The sequence below is a fragment of the Artibeus jamaicensis genome, unplaced genomic scaffold, assembly GCF_021234435.1.
Source record: "Artibeus jamaicensis isolate MK-2021 breed Jamaican fruit bat unplaced genomic scaffold, CSHL_Jam_final contig_1998, whole genome shotgun sequence".
Taxonomy (NCBI): Eukaryota; Metazoa; Chordata; class Mammalia; order Chiroptera; family Phyllostomidae; genus Artibeus; species Artibeus jamaicensis.
Window position 1 is genome coordinate 22,163,731 of NW_026521407.1, and position 18,830 is coordinate 22,182,560.

The following is an 18,830-nucleotide window of genomic DNA, read 5'->3' on the forward strand; positions in this document are numbered from 1 at the left end:
TCCCTCTGTGGAAATTGAATCTGTGCAGAAACTTACCAGGACTTTGCAATGTCAGTGGGGATTCAGCCCATAGGCCCACTTCATGCACAGACATTAAGCATGTGGTTACTTTGGGATTGGGATTGCCCATCAAAGCGCTTGAGTGTTGGCATTATTTTAGTCAACAACTGCAAGCTCTATTAGATTTTAACTCCTCCTCATAGGACCACAGGTATTGTTACTTTAAGCGAAGATTGAATGTTTTGGTTTCAGGTGGCAGCCTCAGAATGTTTTCCCAGCAAAATTAATTAAATGCACCCAACGCTCTCCATGTAACTCCCTGTCTTCCACACAGTTAGGCTTGTAATTTCATGTGCTCTCTCTTGATCTATTTTTACATCATTGCATAATAATTTATCCCCTAAATATATCCATCATCCTGGATTGCATTTATTTTTTATTAAGTCTCTTGCCCGCCTCTCGTAGTTTAATTGGTGTTTACCGTACTTGCTGAGTAGCTGAGGGCATAGAATTACAAGACCTGGGTCCAAGCCTGGACTCTGGTGGCTTGGCTGCCCTGTACCTGGGGCAGTTCTCCCCTGTCAACCCAGGTCTCGGTGTGCCCATTTGTAAAATGGGAGCCAGACCAGGCTCAGCTTGCAGCTAAACCAGAGGTTAGGTTCGCTGGATGACTTCCTCCACCAGTGAAATGATGTCTCTTGCTTATTGGTGTCCTCCCACATTGCTGCATCGGAGTGTCCAGACCAGATTGGCAGGCAATAAAACCTTGCTATCTGGCATGTATAATCAGACCCAGGAAAAGGAAACATTATAGACACACACACACACACACACACACACACATTATTTATTTATTTATATATTTACAAACAGAGATAGAAGGTCAAGACATTTACCTCATTCTCACTCCTTCCACAATAAACTCTGGAAACCCCACCACTGGTGGCTTTTCTGTGGCGCTGTGGGTAACGCACACAGGACACAAAGGGTCTGGAAGGACTACCCTATGATAGCGCTCAGACCCAGTCTGCTAGCTTCCTTCCGGCTCCAGCTCCCACCCACCCCTTCCAGCCCTCATTGATTTCCTTCTCCTTGGAGCCAGCTCTTCTCGTCATGGGCAGCCGATGTGGCACTGTCACAGCACTGTGAAGCTTCTGTGGAGAAGCCTGATTTGAATAAAGGCAGAGTGGAAATACCATGAAATCTGGAGGTAGGAAAGCAGGGGCTGAGCCCCAGACTCTCCTGCTGTCTGCTCAGAGTCTGCCAGCTCTCTGAGCCTCCGTCTCTTCTTTCCTATCACAGACACACGACCCCTCTTCTGCTCACAGAAATCAAATGGGGTTGTGTTTCCCATTAAGTGTGCTATGGGTGTGATGATCGTGCCTCGATCGTGAGATGAACAGCACAGGGGCCATGCTTTTATCCCTTGCTTGTCTCTTTGTAGAACCCACCTTGGGACTGGACACATCAAAACTTGTGTCATGAATTTGGACGAGAATGTGATCAATACAGAGAAAAAGACGGCCATGATCATAAACATAAATGCATTGCTCCTTTTCTCTTAATCCTGTTTTCCACTTTCTTATTCCTACGTCATTACTTTTATCTCATGTTGTTTTATAAAAGCTAGAGAGCAACACATTGAATTACATGAATGCAGGAGATAAAGTCACCAAATGCAAATAAGTACACAAGCGATGGGTACGCCTACCCAAACATACTGAGGCATTTTTTAAAGGGGCAGGTGGATGAAGAATAGAGGGGGGAGGGCACTGGTATAAGAAGGTAGGTGGGTGGGTGAGACAGAGTTAATGAATCAAACAGCTTGTGTAATAAGCTAAGAGATCAAAGGGCGATTAAAAAAAAAGCCACACTTGTTCCTCAAGATCAGTCATTGTAACCACAAGGGGGAGAGGCAGTTCCACTCAAAAGCAGGGCAGACCAGGTTCTTGGGCACTGTTTTTCTTTCACTGGTGTTCTTCGGTGGTGTGCTAGCGCACCTACGGCCCAGGTGTTGCTAATAAAGTTTTTGTTGAAAGCCGGACTATGGCTTATTGACTTCAGGGCCTTTTTGCTTCTTTGTCCCAAATGTGGAGTCATTGCCTCCGGGGACTGAGACAGAGAGAAAGCAAGCAGGGATGGTTTCTTTCTTCTGTTTCCTTCCGCAGGAAAAGAGAGACGTAGGAGACTGGAAGAGAAGGATGTCTGAAGACAAGGTGAGCCCTGGCTGGTGTGGCTCAGTGGACTGAGTGCTGGCCTGAGAATCAAAAGGTCGCTGGTTCGATTCCTGGTGAGGGCACATGTCTGCATTGCAGGCCGGCTCCCCTCTGAGGGTGTGCAAGAGACAACCACACATTAATGTTTCTCTTGCACATCGATATTTCTCTCCCTCTATTTCTCCTTTCTCTAAAAATGAATAAAAATAAAACACGAAAGAGAAAAGATGAGATAAAGAATATTTAGAGAAAAGAAACATAAAACAGAGTTTGGGCAGAAGAAAGGTGGGGTGCAGTGGACTTTCACAGCCTTGAGGAGAAGGGAAATGACATGAAATCAAAGCAGAAATCAAGGCCTCCGAGCCCTGGGAACTTCGTTTCACCCACAGTGTGCATTAGAACCAGGCCTGTTTCATGTAGATAACAAGACGCTTGTGTCTTTATAAACAGAGAGGCTGTTTTAAAGGCCTTCAGGGTCAGGTGTAGTCCAGAAGTGCCTCCTCAGCTCACCTGGGAGGTCAGTCCATATGGGACTAAGGGACTATAAGCAGATGTGTCTCATTGAAAGCAAATGAAACAAGAGCAAGTTAGAAACCACTGGTTCTGTACAAAGGGGCAAGTGCTCACAGCACAAACTAAATTTTGGTTATCCAAAAATGGATGGATGGTAAGATAGAGTTTGGAGGTCCTCTTGTGAATTGACATCCTATTTCACACCGGCAGGCATTTATTCAACATTTACTGTTTAAGTTATTTCTTGATGTCATCATTAGCCTATCGAATTAAGAAAGTAGAGAGAAGCTTATCTGGGAAGTGTCAAGGTCAGCTAGCCATTTAAAGTCAAGGGGGATAGAGATGGAATAACCCTTTAATTGAGTGGACAAGCAGCACTTAGTTCATACTCCCACCCATACCCATGGTTTTGTAGATGATGAAGGAGGACTTAGTCCTGAGCTCCGAAGTCAGGCTTTTCCGGTCAGGTAACCTGGACTGAGATTCTCCAGGTGCACAGCGCCACCCCTCCCCCCCCCCCACTGGGTGCACAGCAGACAGGATTAGGTGACAGGGGGCGCCCCTCACGTTCCTCAGGAACTGGGCTCAGGGTAGGGCCCAGGTTCCCCAGGGTCTGAAAAGGGTCCTCATTCTTGTGCCCCAGAGAAGCAGTCTGAGCATCAGAAATAAGCAAGTCCAGCCAGTGTTCATTTATCCATGAAGTCTTAAACTGATGAGCACCTCCCATGTACTCCAAGCTGGGGGACAGTCGCCAATAAGCCAGGTAGGGTTTCTGCATCCCTGGAGCGAGTGTCGGGTGGGAACAGGGGTAGAGGTTGGGGGCCTTTATTCCAGCAGGAGCAACAGATAAGTCACAGGGAGATGAAAAGAATTTCAGAAAATGACTAGTAATGAGAAGGAAAGGAAACATGTGATGGGACCATGGGTGGGGTGGAGGGTGGAGTTAGGGAGGCCAGCCAAGGCCTCCCTGAGTAGACGACAAATGAGAACCCAGCCATGGGGAAAATCGTCCCAGGCAGGCAGAGGGAAATGCAAGTATCAAACTCCAGAAACCGGCCTGGGGTGCCTGACAGGCAGTAGGAGCTCCTGATGCATGGCTGCTTCTGGGTTGAGCACCCTTTCTGCCCTCCGTAACCGTGGAAGGCCCCTTGAAAGGGCCTTCCAGGCCCAGCCCCAGGCACTGGGATTCAGTGGAGCACAGCAGATAAGGGGGAGTGGAGCAGGAATCTGCAGGTTTCATAAGTGTTGGGTAATTCAAATTCACAGGGCACACTAGTCCAGCAGATGGTAACATGGGTTAATGAGCAGAATCCCAGATTCTAATTTTTGTCCCATTAAGGATTTGGCCATTTATGCGTTTATGATTTAGTCAAGGCTCGAGTGAAATTGTAGCAGACAGAAAGCTGGTGCAGGGGGAAGCCTCAGCAATTATTTAGCATAAACAAGGAAACAGCACAGAGACGTTACATGGTTTTCTGAAGGCCACGCAGCAAATTCAGTCCATGCCTGGGCTCAGAGCAGCTGGCAACTGAGCCACCAAAGTCCACTTCGTGTGGTCTGGCTTCTCTACTTTTCTCCTGGAAAAAAATAAAATAAAACAACTATAAATAAAATCTCAATGAGGTATGCATTAAGTACCCAGCTTTGCTTGATGCTCCTCCCTGGTATACCCTTCAAGACAAATTATTTGCTAAGTGTACACTGAGGTAATTAAATGGGAATGATTGTTGTATGAGGTGTTTAGTATAAACCAACCAACAGCAGGGAATATTTTGGTTTATAATTGTTGATTTTTAACTCTCTTTATGGCAATGAAAAGCCAGGAGGAAAATTATAATATATTGAGGCCCCTCTGAGTTGGAAGTAATAATGTCCTCTGTATGTTAGAAAAGAATATGTCTCTTTTTTTTTTTTAATCAGGGAGTGATAGTGGCAGCACCCCGCACCTGGCACATGTTAAATAGCAAATTAGCATTAGAGCTGATTGTAGACCTCAGCTTCCCAACCTTCCTATTTGGAGAAGGAAGGAGGCTGTACTTGGTGCTTCTCACAGTCTATGGTCTACAGGGCTCCAGGCTCCAGACAAGCCTGGGTTCTCCAGAGTCGGAAGAGCGCTCAGTTCTTCCCGCATCTCAGAAAAGCAGTTTCTGTGTCACAGAAAGTGAATTCACCCATGTGTTCATTTATTCATTCATAAATGAATAAATTTATCGGAGCAACACCTGGGCACATAGTCTAATAGGGGGTTAAATGGCCTGAGTTGCAAATTAATTTATCTGGAAAGTCCTTTAATGTTTAGTTGTATACTTAGCATTCTGCCTTCATCAAAAGACCATAGGTACACACAGGGCAGTACCTGAAAGTCTGGGCCCAGTGGACCCAATCTAAGCCCAGTCTCCCTGCCTCCTACACATACCCACAGTGCGGAGCAAATAGGCATTGTAAATCTGACTGCAGAGGGGAACATTTAATCGACTGAATACCACCAAAGCATTTTTGAGGATCCTGGGAAATCTGATGTTTATATATAAGCCGTACTGCTAATTGTTTTTCTACCTCTGGAGGGTACAGCCAAAATTAATTTGTAAAATAGCTCTAATTGGCTTAAAGACAAATAAGCTATAAAATCAACTGTGTACTTATGTAAAACTAAAAGTTAATTTTCTTGGACTAGGTGTCTATTCTTGATAAGATTGTGAAAGCTTATTCTTTACCTTTTAAGTAATCTGCCTAGAAAAATTAAGGTTCTGTGCTTTGTCCAGAAAGTTTCCTCTGCTTTATGTGGTCTTTACCAGGTCTTGATTACCTAAGAAAATGGAGTCATCTTTATTAAAAGAGCTAAGCTTCTTCCTTTTTTTCCTTTTCTCTTCTTCTCCTTCTCCATCTTCTTTACAACTATGTAACTGTGGTTGCCTTTAAAGTCTTTTGTCACTTTGGTTAAATGGATAATGTATTGCTTCACCGACTTAGAGTCCTATTTAATAATGTGTTTTAAAGCCTTTTGATATACTTTCCATACTTTTGACAAACTTTCCCCAAATCAAATTCTAAATGAATTCATGTTGACCTTGAACTAATTTTGGGATATTCCAGAGGGCATCTGGAACATCTCAAAAGATATATTCTCTCTTCATATAAATGAGAGATGTTAAACTAAGTAGGCTGATTTGATATGCTAAATTACATGGGAAGCACTGTCAGATAAATGATGCTAAATTTTCTTTAGGGCATATTTGTATAAAATTCCTAGAAATCCAGTATGTTCTGATATAATGTTATTGGTCATAATTTAAAAATATATATCACAGGAATAACCAAATTTCCTTGTCAATGGCATTACAATGAACTCTTATCAGATCTTTGACGATGACCATTTTTAAGTCTTTTGTCATTTGCAGGCAGTTATTGTTTTACTTTTACTCTGGTGCTTTTGCAAAAGTTCCTGCAAAAGTGCTTGTCTTCAAGGAGATTCCTGGCTAGACTCTGACAAGTACAGGTTTCTGAGAACTAAGATAAATCTGCCTTCATGAGGGCGAGCAGTAATGCACCTTTCAAGGGCTTTCCCACGGCTACCTGCAGTTCCACAATATGTGATAACATGGTAGGTTGAGACCCGTCCCTGCTCCCTTTCCCCACATCAGTAAAACAGGCCCATTACTTTGATGATACAATGTTGACACGGGAAGACTTGCCTCTGCTCTAGGACATTCTGTAGACCTTGCTGGAACATCTGCAAGGGGAATCCAAACACCAGTGTGGTTTGGAGAGTCATTCGGCCAGGTGAGATGCACACTGTCCCAGAGGCTGTGACTGACAAAGTGCAAGTCCATCCAACAGCTAAGACTGTGAAAGGGGCTTGTGGAGGCCTTTTATTCCCCACCTGGCACAGTGCCTCCATTGCTATGCTGTCTGGTCAAAAAAAGGCACATGTGGGACTGGGACTCAGAGCAGCAAGCGGCCTTTGAGAAGACAAAGATACTAATGAAACAGGTTAAAGCTCCAGGCATCTCCCAGGAATGGACACCATTTGACTTAGATGAGCCTGTGACTCTATAGAGGGTATGGGTTGGGCTCTGTGGCAGAGACAACAGGAGAGTCTCCCCAGGATTTGGGTGCCAGCTCTGGAAGCAGGTGGAAACCTATGAACTCCCAGAGAGCAGTAACTCCTAGCAGTGTTTACAGTGTTCCTCCAGGTTGAGCCTCTTGGAAAGGAACAGCATATGGCAAGAACTTGACTTCCAAGCAAGGGCTGGATGGGGAATATGTTTCATTGACCCACCTCTGCCATGGCTCACACTCCCACTTTGACTAATGGCACAGCCGTTTGCAGCAGAGGAGCACCCTGTCCACCAGCCCTCTGTCCTAAAAGATGCAGGTGCCCCTAGCCCCTGTAGATCAGGGGTGTCAAACTCATTTTCACCGGGGGCCACATCAGCCTCGAGGCTGCCTTCAAAGGGCCGAAATAATTTAGGACTGTATAAATGTAACCACTCCTTAACTGTTAAGGAGTTGAAATTATATCTGGCTTTTTGAAAGCAACCACAAGGCTGATGTGGCCCCCGGTGAACATGACTTTGACACCCCTGCTGTAGAGTATGCAGACACTCCAAATGTCCCCACCCCTACTTCTGTGGCAGCCCCTGTGGCCTCTATAGAGGGAGGAGGGGAAATTCCCACTGACATCTGGTAAACAGATACCTGGAAACAAGAATAAACTAGTGGGCAGAACTCAGGGAGGTTTGGCTGAGGATCACTCATGAGCTCTGGCCATTAACCCTTTGCACAAACAGTTGGGCTGTTCTAAAGAGATTAACCTGTGGCTTGGGCAATGGAAAGCCAAGACTTGGATGACCATGAATAAGCCCTGGGAAAGTCAGGATAGATGGAAGGACCTTTGGGTTTGCCTGCAAGAACCTGAGGCAGTTCTCAATGTCTTCCATGTTCTGGCTCTGACACCCACTGGCCATCAGGAAGCCCAGCTCTGAGCCCTAGCAACTGACCCTTCAGAAGATACAGCAGATTGAATACATAAAAAGACTGTCCACTGTAGCTCGTGGGTGGGATGGCATATTGCCAAAGGTGGCAGAGTGCCCTTGAAATACAGTGACCGTTTAATGCACTAAAAAGATCCTGTGTGTTCTAAACAATGCCCAAGGCAAAGGAGTTTGGGGCTGTCCACTGGCTCTCCCAGCTGTGAGAGATTAGCAAATTGATTACATGGGCCTAGTCTCTTCAAGTGAGGGTTCTAAATATGCCTTAGTTTGTGTGGACACTGCATCTGGTCTAATCTAAGCTTTCGCCTGCTGCTGTGCAAACCAGCCTATCACCATTATGGGACCAGAGAAGCTGAGTACCATCTGTGGATACCCAAGTTGAATAGACAGTGATTGGGGGTCATATTTCAAAGGTCATAGTGCACGAGACTGGGAAAAAGAATATGACATTGAATGGAGGTTCCCTCTACCCTAAAACCTGTAAGCAGCATGGTGAGTGGAAAGGAGAAAATGGAATATTAAAGCAACAAACTAAATAACACAGGTAAAACCACTTTGGCCAGGTAGAGTCTGAGAAAGAAGATACCTACCAAGAAAGACTCCTGGTGGCTAACTGGGCTGAAACTTAAAAATAGAGCCTAGCAGCCATTTTCAGACAGATCTCTCACGGAAACCAAGCTTTGGTGGGAAGCCTGCACTGTGTTCCTGTCCTCTGAACCAACCCTTATAAAGGAATTTTTGGAACCACATTTCAACCAATAGGACTGAGACTTTCCTCATCCAATCAGAGCTGTGCCACCATATCCTAATTTGTATTTTCACTGCCGATCAGAGTGGCTCCACTCCAACCAATCAGGGTGGTGCTTTTGAAACCTGTAAAGCTTTGGAGTCCTCATTTGCATGAGGACAGACCAATCAGGAATCAGGGGCAGGGATTTCTTGCTACATAAATCAGCTCCCCCGCTGGCTTAGGGAGTGCACCTTCCCTTCCCAAGGAATGTGTCTGTGTGGATTGGAATGGGCAGACCTGAGCAGAGAAGAGCTGAGGAGAGACCCCTAGCCATCTAGCCTGAGAGGAGCTCCGCCCGAGAGCTGTTGCACTGCCTAGCCATTCCACAGTTGTGCTATTTCATAATTCAGCTGTTCCACTGGTGTGATGTATTACAATCAACTTGTTGGTGCTTAAGTTTCCTCCTTCACCACACCCCCAAGTTGTGGATTCATGGTGGACTTGAATTGGCTCCAATGACTGACAGGTGGACTCAAGTACTGTACTAGGCTTAAAACATTTGATCAACCTGTAGAGATCGTTGCCTCATATGCCAAACTGGGGATGCATAACTGAGACACTCAGCGCCATAAAGGTAAAGCAGTTGTGGGAACAGCCATTGCCCCAGCTCTCACTGTGGATCAACATGCTATGTTGCTGAGAACACCACCCACCACCACACCTAAGAGAGCCATTATCTACTAGAATTTGCAATGGGACGTCCACTGGCATGGGTGAGTTACTTGGTACTCCTGGGTGAGAGGGAGCTACTCAGTCTCTACTGGGATCCATTGTCCTGTTGCAAACTGGACCTGTGGAAATGCTTTGTACTTGGAATGGAACCCTCACCCTTAAAAGAGGGGAGGAAGTGAGGGTGCTGATCACACATCTCCTACCCCCAGTCCATATCCTCACACCTGACAGTGCTGCTGCCCTGGCAATATGTATGGTATGCACAACCAGGTCAAGTTCCTGAAGCTGCCAACCTCCCTCTTCTCAAGGCCGGGTGGGCACTTTTTTCCCCCACTAGTACAGTCGTTTGGCCACTGTCTTCCCCTTCCATTGGCCTGGAGGACATTATAACACACATGAAAGCTCTCACTGAATTCACCCAGCAAGCCTTAAATGATAGCCAGCAAAGCCTGTCTTTACTGAACACTGAAATGTCCCTGAGGAAAGCTGTTCTTCAAAACACAATGGCCTTGGACATTGTTACTGCCTTGCAAGGAGGCACCTGTGCCACCATTCAAACAGATGTTGTGCATTTGTACCTGATGAACTGGTTAATGTTATCTTTAGTAGGTCACAAGTGAAAGCCCTGATTGATCTGACCCTTGACCTAGGGGGCTTAACTCATCAGTGGTTCAGATCATGGGGCTTTCGCTGGAGAAATTGTTATTGATTTTGGAAATCATTACCTTAACCAATATTTTCTCTTTAACGTGCCTACACTGGTGCTGTGCAATCTGCCTCCAGTGCAGCCAGATAGCTGTCAAAAATGAGCCATCTCCATGCCATTGAAACCCCATGGGCGCACACTGCAGAAGAGGGGGTCATGTGAGATCATCAGAGCTGTCACGGGGGATGGAGGGTTGGAGGTCACCCCTTGGATATGTCCGTCTGTTAACCTGAGAACTGGCCTGGGCAATCAGAGGCTTCTCTCTCCTTCCCTTGTCCTTAAAATGTACATTCCACTCGCCTTCCCCACTCTAGCAGCTGCCCAAAGGACACAGCCTTGGGAGAGTGAGGTGCTGTTGAGACCATCTGGATGACTGAGCCCAGTTAAAGCCTCTCTATGACCTTTGAAGATTCTGGCAGGCAGTTGTGTATGTACCTGGGAAAGTGGGGTAGAAAGGCTTGCCCCCTCCCTACATTTGGGAAGGAACAGGTTGGATCTGCTTTGTGAAGCTGTGTTTTAAAGGCAAATGTGCCTCTGAGTTCAAGTCCTAGCTCTGGCATTTACTGGCTGGTAACTGGGTCTGGACATTTTCCTTCCCTGAACCTGCTTCTCATCTGTAGATGAGGAGTAACAACACACACCTGTCAAGATGGGCAAGGGTTAAGGGAGATGACAAGGTGCTCTCACGCAGGTCCTGACAGATGACAGATTTTTAGTTTTTGCACCCATTTTGAAACCTTGGTGCCCCCTCGAGGCAGCCCTCCAGGCAGGGTCTGGGACCTCCGGGATGGCACACGCATGAAGCTGACAGCCTCTGTCATTGGTGTTTACTATTTCTGCTTTTTGAGGGCCCAGATCAATAAACCACTGACTTAATGTCACGTGTTGCCTCAGAGTACATCGGATACTGTTCTCAGGTTGGACCTGGTTTACCAAGAGGGCAGGTGGGATAGAAAACTATTTCAGAGTCGATACCTACCAGGAGGGACATTGCCTAAGCTGCCTCCTTCAGCACCCTGTTCTAAGGAGCATTATTGGAGCTTGGCATGCCCTGGGGACACCAGGTCAGCTCCCTAAGGCTTGTCCCCGTCACTTGGCCCCAGCTAGGCAATGTGCATTGTGCTGGCCACTGGAACTTTCTGTTCCTTAACTCCTGAGAAAGATTTAGCATCACGGATTGTATAGGTTGCAGTCATTTGATTTCTGTCCCTGGCAAGCCACACCCACCAGCTAGCAGGGGCTGACATCCAGTGGATTTTCAGGAAAAAAGAGGTAGTAGGTAGGTGGCTGGGAGCTCAATCCTTTGCTCCCACCTATGGCTCCAGCTGTGCTTCCATCTGGCATATTCTGGGGCAGAATACACACACACGTGCACATACAAACGCACGCACACACACCCAAAGGGAATGCAGCCAGCCCTACCTGGAACCCGGGCTGCCTTTTATTTTCAGCCAGAATCTCCTGGCGGCCCTGCCGGGGTGGGGGCTACTTGTTGCTCTTTCTCGGGGGTTCTGAGGGGCGCCTGGCTTTCCTGTTTCAGGAGGGGCTCCTGCTCCCTGGCATGTCCCCCTCCCCCCGGCAGCGGCTTTTAGATTGCGCCTTTCCTTCCCCCTTTTCAACCACCTCCCCTCTGGAAACCCCAGGCTAAGCCTAGCCCGGGAGCAGACACCGGTGCAAAGGAATGCTGCCTGCATCCGCATACCTGGCTCCTGGGAGTTTCTGAAGTGTTTTTCTGCCATCGTGGGGGTGGGGTGTCACGTCCTCACTCCAGCGCTGGTTTTCCACCTTCAGGGAGAAGCCCACCCCATTAGCTCCCTGCAAAAAAAGGCTAGGAAGAAACTTTCGCCGGGTCGCCAGCCCCCACCAGACCTCACCCCCACCCGACCCGCTGCGCCCTTCCCCCCAGCAGCCTGGTGGAGGAGGGGTGAGAGAGGCCAGCTCGCTCCTCTCGATCAGGGTCTCGCTTTTCTTCTGGGAGGCGGGGAGAGATGAGTCCCTGTCCGAGCCCCCGGCTTGTAGCCTCCCGGTCGGTCCTCGCCTAGTCCGCGCCTCTCCTCGGACGCGCGCTGTTTCCTCTCCGAGGCGCTAGCCCGGCCGCCGGCATTTGGAATTTTGCCCAAAAAAGGGGGCCTGGAGGAGGAGGAGAAGAAGAAAAGGGACGGAGGCCGGCAGCGAGAAACGGAATCCGGAGTCCAAAACAGTGCGGGGGAGAAGACCAGAGCGGCAGCGTCAGTGACGGCTTTGAAGGCTCGGCCCTGCGCCGCCCGCCCGCAGTGCATCAGCGTGGCCGCCCTGACGTCCCTGGGATGGTTAACACGGGGCATTATGCACTGGTTAACAGGCTCCGAGCTGCTCAGCGACTTGTTTTAAGCATTTTCTCCCTCGCTCTCGCTTTTAATCTTGTCTCTAGTGGCGTGTGTAGGGGGGAGGACTTTATTTCCATTGGCTAAGCTCTCCCTTCCCACCCACATCTCTTCCACATCACCTTGGTGTCTCCCTAAATAAAACCAGCCCTCCTTATCGCCTGGAAAAAATCAGGAGCTAGAGTTTGAATGGGTTTTATATAAACACTCACCCCTGTCAGCTTGCGGCGGGGCTTTCAGGATAAACTCACCGCGCCTGGCCTGAGGCTCGCTTTGGGTTCTCTGCCTTGAACGTCAAGGTTTAAGCTGAGCTCGAGGACTGGGAACTCTTCTCTGAAATCTGATCAACCTGAAGCCAGTAGCCGAACTGCACAGGGTCCCCATGGACCTCAAGGAGAGCCCCAGTGAGGGCAGCCTGCAGCCCTCTAGCCTCCAGATTTTTGCCAACACCTCCACCCTCCACGGCATCCGCCACATCTTCGTGTACGGGCCACTGACCATCCGGCGTGTGCTTTGGGCTCTGGCCTTTGTGGGCTCCCTGGGCCTGCTGCTGGTGGAGAGTTCCGAGAGGGTGTCCTACTACTTCTCCTACCAGCATGTCACCAAGGTGGACGAGGTGGTGGCCCAAAGCCTGGTCTTCCCAGCTGTGACCCTTTGCAACCTCAATGGCTTCCGGTTTTCCAGGCTCACCACCAATGACCTGTACCATGCTGGGGAGCTGCTGGCCCTGCTGGACGTCAACCTGCAGATCCCGGATCCACACCTGGCTGACCCCACAGTGCTGGAGGCCCTGAGGCAGAAGGCCAACTTCAAACACTACAAACCCAAGCAGTTCAGCATGCTGGAGTTCCTGCATCGCGTGGGCCATGACCTGAAGGATATGATGCTCTACTGCAAGTTCAAAGGGCAGGAGTGCGGCCACCAGGACTTCACCACAGTGAGTACTTGGTTTTCAGCTTACTCTTGTGCTTGGTCCTGTTGAGAAGTGCTATGCCGGTGGTCTCTTGTTTGGCTTGGGGTTCTCCCTGTGCTTTGGAGCAGGAGAGAGAGTTGTGCCTCAGTTGAAGGCCAAGAGGATAGTTGGCCAGAGCTGTTGAAACTGATTGGAGAAGTGTGCCTGCTGGGAGGGGGCACTGTTGTCCGGTCAGGTGGCAGGTGGGTGTGAAAAGGGAGCTTGCCGTGGGGTTCACTTCTCCAGATGTGCTGCTCTGGCCTCCTCCCAATCAGGAGGAGGCCTGATTTGTCTGTTGTCCGGGGCATTTGGTGTCTGAGCTGTTTGATTGGAACAGCTTGTCATTGACGAGGTGGCATTTTTTTTTCTCTCTCTGCTCGGAAGTGCTATCAGGCACTGCATCCTGTGGGTTGGGCTGGAGCTAAAACGCGCCAGAGAAGGGGGTGTGGGGTCCCAGGCAGCCTTGACGGTTCCAGTGGCTTTGGGATCTTGCTGGAGCAGGTGATGCTGCAAAGGTGTGGAAGTCTCTTTGCTTCATTTTCTTGTGTGGATTTTGAGCTCCATGTAGGGAGAGGAGAGGCTGAGAACCCCGGGTCTCCACTGGCCTGTGGCAGATTGAAAGCAAAGAGACGTGCAGGGTGCTTCGGCCAAAGAGGAGGGTCCAGGCAGAGGCCTGTGTGTAGGATGGTCAGTGACACGGCTGTGAGGTTGAAGTGGTCCAGGCTGGCTTGTCTGGGAGCTCCAGCTTGAAACAGAAAGGCTCAGTTTTCTGTATGTACAGAAACTGCTTAACAATGTGGATGCGAGAGGAGTGGAGTGGGGAGGGGTGAGCAGCTGTGGGGTGGGGAAGCCTGGAGAAGGAGTGTGGAGCTGAGTAAAGAGGCAGAGCTGAGGGGATGTGGCTCACATTCAGGCCCGGGCTTCCTGGAGGGGCAAAGAGAGAGAGGAGGGGGGAGGTGTTGCTGCTAGGGTCCTCTGGGTGCCCAATTAGTGGGTTGCTAGGCATAACCTGGCATAACAGGTCAGACTGCAGCTGCAGACAACTCCTTGCTTCTAGGCAACTCTGGGGCATCAGGGTCTGTGGGACTCTCCAGAAGCCCCAATGTGGCTGCTTCTCCTATTGCTGCCTTAGGGAAAATGGAGAGCTTTGGAGTCTCAGAAACTTGAGTCAAATTGTAATTGTAAGTTCGGGATGGCAGGTTCAGCAGTTGCAAAGAGACCGTCTTCAGCAATAGTCTGGAGCCTTTGCCTAATGAAGACCTACCTTACCTTTTCCTATGGTGCACCCATTTTCCACCTGCTCTCAGATTCACTGCTTACCAGCCTCCTGATCTGGATTTTTTTTTTTAATGCTACAACCAGTCTCTGCCCACAGCCTCTATGCTTGCTGTTGGCTGTCTGTGATTCTGGAAAAGCTCAGAGTGCCAGGGGGCACAGCCTCTCACATCCTTTAGAGCTCTGTTTCCTGGTGGAGCTGTTTTGTAGTATCTGCTTTAAACACAATGGGGGTGTGGGGGAAAGCTCAGCAAAATTAGTAGTAGTGTGTACTAAAGAAGTGAGTCGGAGCTGGGAGACGGGATCAGTAGTACTGAAAGCCCTTCTAAATAAAGCAAACAGGATCCCAAAACACGTCTCACACAAATGATGTATTAGTTGGTTTGGCAAGAGATTGGGAAAATGCCTCATTCTGGAGGCTGCAACCATCCCTGTATTCCAGCCCATTCTTTCTAGTGCTGTAGCGACGCTCAGCTTCACCACTGCACCATGCAGCTTGAAATGCACTCAGCTGTTCCTCTGTCTGCCTGAACCCACATGCAACACAGGTGGCAGAGAGAGGGTGGCACAGAGAAATGCTACAGTTGGTGGCAGACCCTGGACAGAGTTCTCAAGCATTCTCATAACCACTGTTCAACCAATGGCTTCCTCTCAATTCATGACAAAGTTCCAATTCAAAGTAAAGGTTCTTTGACCTCTGGCTGCATTTGAACCCATCATTTGAGTTGCTGAGGTCCCAAGAGGCTAAAGATCAGCTTTTAAAGCCTTACCTGAGCCTTGACCTCTCTACAATGTCTCTCAAATAGTGAAGTTGCCTGTGGATAAGGTTTATTACTCAGTGAAATGTCATTGTCTGTCATCCTCACCAAGTCCCTTTTTGGACTGACCCTCAATGTTTGAACTCCCGCAGGACTGAAAAGGGCATGAACTTCAGGGCTGGATCTTCAAGTTGTTCAGGGAGGGTCAAAAAGGGCACACACTTCAGGAAACTTGGAGGAGCCCTCACATGGAAGGCTGGTCTTTTTCACTCGATCACAGTGAGCAGCAATATTGAGCCCCTCTGCAAGAGGGAACATGATGCCAAGATTGTTCCAAGACTTTGCAGTGAGGGGTAATCCTTCCCATTCTCCCTTATCTTCCTGTCCCTTTTGGCCTGGGGGTAGGTATGCTTATTCTTGGGCTCCCACACTGGAAGGGAGCAGAGAGCCTTGCAGGTAGTTGTTGAAGCGGGTTCACTGGCCTCTCTGTCTTTCATTCCCTTTGCTGCACATCCCTCTCCACTTGACTTATTTACTAAGCTGGATGGCTTCTATCTCTAAGTACTGTGGCCGACTTATTAGAGAAGTTAAGTATAGGGGCGGGGATGTCACAGGTGGATTACTTTTTCCGTTTGTTTGTTTGTTTTTCCTCTGGAGCACATCTAATGCCATCTCCAGGGCTAATACTTTCACATAAGCTTTCTTATTCCAAGTTCTTAGCTGGTGTGCAATGAAGTGCGTAATGCTCTTTAATTTGTGAACGAGCCATGATTTTAGCAGAGAGAAAGGCTGTTTATGGAGGTTAAAAGTCTCCAGGAAGCCAGGTGTGGAATTCCAACTGCTGTGTAAACAGGTGTGCATCATCTCAGGCAGGTACGCTGTTAGCCCGAATCTGAGACCATCTGACTTCTGTTAGGTGCATGCTTTTCCTTCCTGGGAAAGCAGAAGAGGGCTTTGATTCCTTAGTGTCCACGCAGTGGAGATTCCCCCACTGACCCAGAGTGGAAGGAAGTGGAGTAGGCTAAGAGGATTGGGTTGGGGGAGGAGGGGGTCTCCTGCCACTTTGGATGATCTGGAGTTAAGATTAGCAGCAGGAAGACAATCCCACCTCCATTTTTTTCTAGTTTATTTCTTGGGTTATAATTTGTACCCTCCCTAGACCCTGTGGCATGTCACAGTAATATGTGATTTTCTAACTCACAGAATTGTTGGAAAGATGAACCATGCAAGGCAATACATGTGAAAGTTCTTTCATACCTAGTGACAACTATGCAGATATAAGGCAGGTCATTATCAATATTAGTAAAAGGTTACTTTCCAACCTGCTTGCCCTGTTTGCAGCCCACCATAGGATCGGTTGGTGAGTAATGCTGTCAGGATAAACCAGGAAAAGAGAAGCAACTGCTGCTTTTTATTTTGGGGGAGCCCGTGATAAAGCCCAGTCTTACTGAGATGGAGTTTCTTAGCACAGAGGTCACAGCTGAGCTCAGTAGGTAAGCAGTGCTGACAGGCGGCATCCCCACTGTCTGTGACTAGCTCATGACTGTTTTATGTTGCTTCTCTGCAGACACTTTGGGATTCACCTGCCTTCACGTTCAGGAATGCAAATGACCTGTGAGTTGGCGTGTTTAACCTCATTTACATAGTTGTGTGTATTTGTGCTTTAACATTGAGATTTATTAGGAAATGCATTTCTTTTCTTACTGAAAGAAAGATTTCTCCACCGAGATCTGGTTAGAGGCACTTCTATGGATATTTTAAAATCAATATCCCATAGCATTGTAGAGATGGGGAAGAAAGGTTTAGGAAGCACATGCATTGGGTGTTCTTGCACATGGCTGGTGAGTCCATAGCTAACCTGAAATTACTTCTAATTATACGAGGAGCTGTGTGTGTGAAAAATGTGGACTTTGGACAGAGATATGAGCTGGAATTACAACTGTGCCCGTATTTGCTCTGTAATCTTGGGCAAGTTTGTGAACCTCACTTTCCCCATTTCTAAAACAGGAGAAATAATACCTACCACACAGAGTTGTGGTACTGATCCAGGGAGGTGAAGTATGTCAAGTTCTAGTGCGTGGTAGAAGCCAACTACAGGGCAGGCCCCCTGCTTTGCACAGGAACACTGACTGAGCCTGCACTTGACCCCAGTTCTCTTAACTTCAATCCAGTGCTCTTCCCACTCTTCCAGGCTGTGATTCGGCAACAGTTTCAGAGCACTGGCATCTTCTGTGTTTGTGGCATTTGTGATTCCCCTAATATGTTAAACTCTAACTTCTCCCAGTCCTTTTCATTTCCATCAGTCCTGCTGCCCAAACGTCCTCTCCTTACCCATCATTTTGGCTTCCGTGTTCCAGCCAATGTTCCTAAACTCAACCCAGAAAACTCATGCCCAACCTCTGATGGGAGCTGAGTGACCTATGGACGAGGTATAGAGCTTCTATCACAGTGTGTGGTGTCAACACACGCACCTCCATTCCCTTGTCAATGAGATAAAGCACATGCTCTGCAGCGGTGATGAAGACAGACCAGAGTCTTGCCATCAGAGAGCTCACAGCCCATTTCCCACCCCCTCCAGATGGTGGGCTAGTCGAGAGCAGGACTCTTATCTCGCCAAACACATTCTCTGAAAACATCATGGCAAGAACAAGGATGTAAATCCCCAGTAAAGGCTTATCAATTAAATAGTTACTTGCTGTTTCCCGAACTGACCCAGAATTCTTTGCTCATGGGCCTTTCTTTCTTACTTTTCTTCTTGTATTATTATTATTTTTTACCTTTTGTACCTCTCTCTCTATGTCTATTTATTTAAATCCCACTCATCATTTCAAATCCAGCTCTAGTGTTGCTGTAGCCTTCCCCAGGAAACTATTGCCAATCTGTCTCCCCATGACCATAATCTAAACTAATCTCTTCCTTCTCTGTCTCCCAAATAGCATTTTGGCTTATTTCCTCCGTTAGAGCAATTGTTATGCTTTTCCTTGCAATAGAATCATGAAGTGTTTAGGCTAAAGGGGACTTTGGAGATAATTTAATACTTGAATTCTCTAACCACTGAAAATTTTTATGCATTGCCTATAGCTGTCTCTCCTCCTTATAAGACAGGATGTCTTGACTAACTTTTTATTCTTAGGACTTAGAACTATTTAGCACGTGGTAAGCTTTTAAAATGTGTCTTTAGAGTATGCTAAGTGGGCTTACAGGTTTTTAAATGTCATGTGACTCAGTAGCTGCAATAAAGTGAAATGGCCATTTTTTCAGCCTCCCTTTTCAGGATAGGTACCTGGGTTCCACCTGCATTGAGGTGACTTGTACCATAATTACTATTTTTTTCATAATTAATGTACCTTTTTCTTTTTTAAAAAATTATTTATTTTTATTGATTATGCCATTACAGTTGTTCTATTCCCCCCTTCATTCCCCTCCACCCTACCTCCCATCCCTACCATTACCCCCCTTTAGTTTATGACCATGTGTCTCAAGTTCTTTAGATTCTGTATTTCCCATACTATTCTTGCCCCCCATCTATTTTCTATCTACCGTCTATGCTACTTATTTTCTGTATCTTCTCCCCCCTTCTCCTCCTCCCAC

The 18,830-nt window shown here is 47.7% G+C and overlaps 1 protein-coding gene and 1 long non-coding RNA gene across 2 annotated transcripts in view; one reads left to right on the plus strand and one right to left on the minus strand.

The window, feature by feature from the left end:
• Positions 1–1,083: 1,083 nt before the first annotated feature.
• LOC119036320 (uncharacterized) lies at positions 1,084–11,731 on the minus strand. The gene is made up of 3 exons (XR_005079969.2): positions 11,594–11,731; positions 4,197–4,306; positions 1,084–2,188 (listed from the first exon to the last, which is right to left on the minus strand). It is a non-coding gene; the product is annotated as an uncharacterized LOC119036320 (long non-coding RNA).
• Positions 11,732–12,578: 847 nt separating this feature from the next.
• ASIC2 (acid sensing ion channel subunit 2) overlaps positions 12,579–18,830 on the plus strand; it is a 925,293-nt gene continuing 919,041 nt past the window's right edge. Inside the window, exon 1 of the mRNA XM_053657008.1 lies at positions 12,579–13,191. Within this exon, the coding sequence (XP_053512983.1) occupies positions 12,637–13,191 (555 nt within the window). The 5' untranslated portion in view covers positions 12,579–12,636. The remainder of the gene's footprint in view (positions 13,192–18,830) is intronic.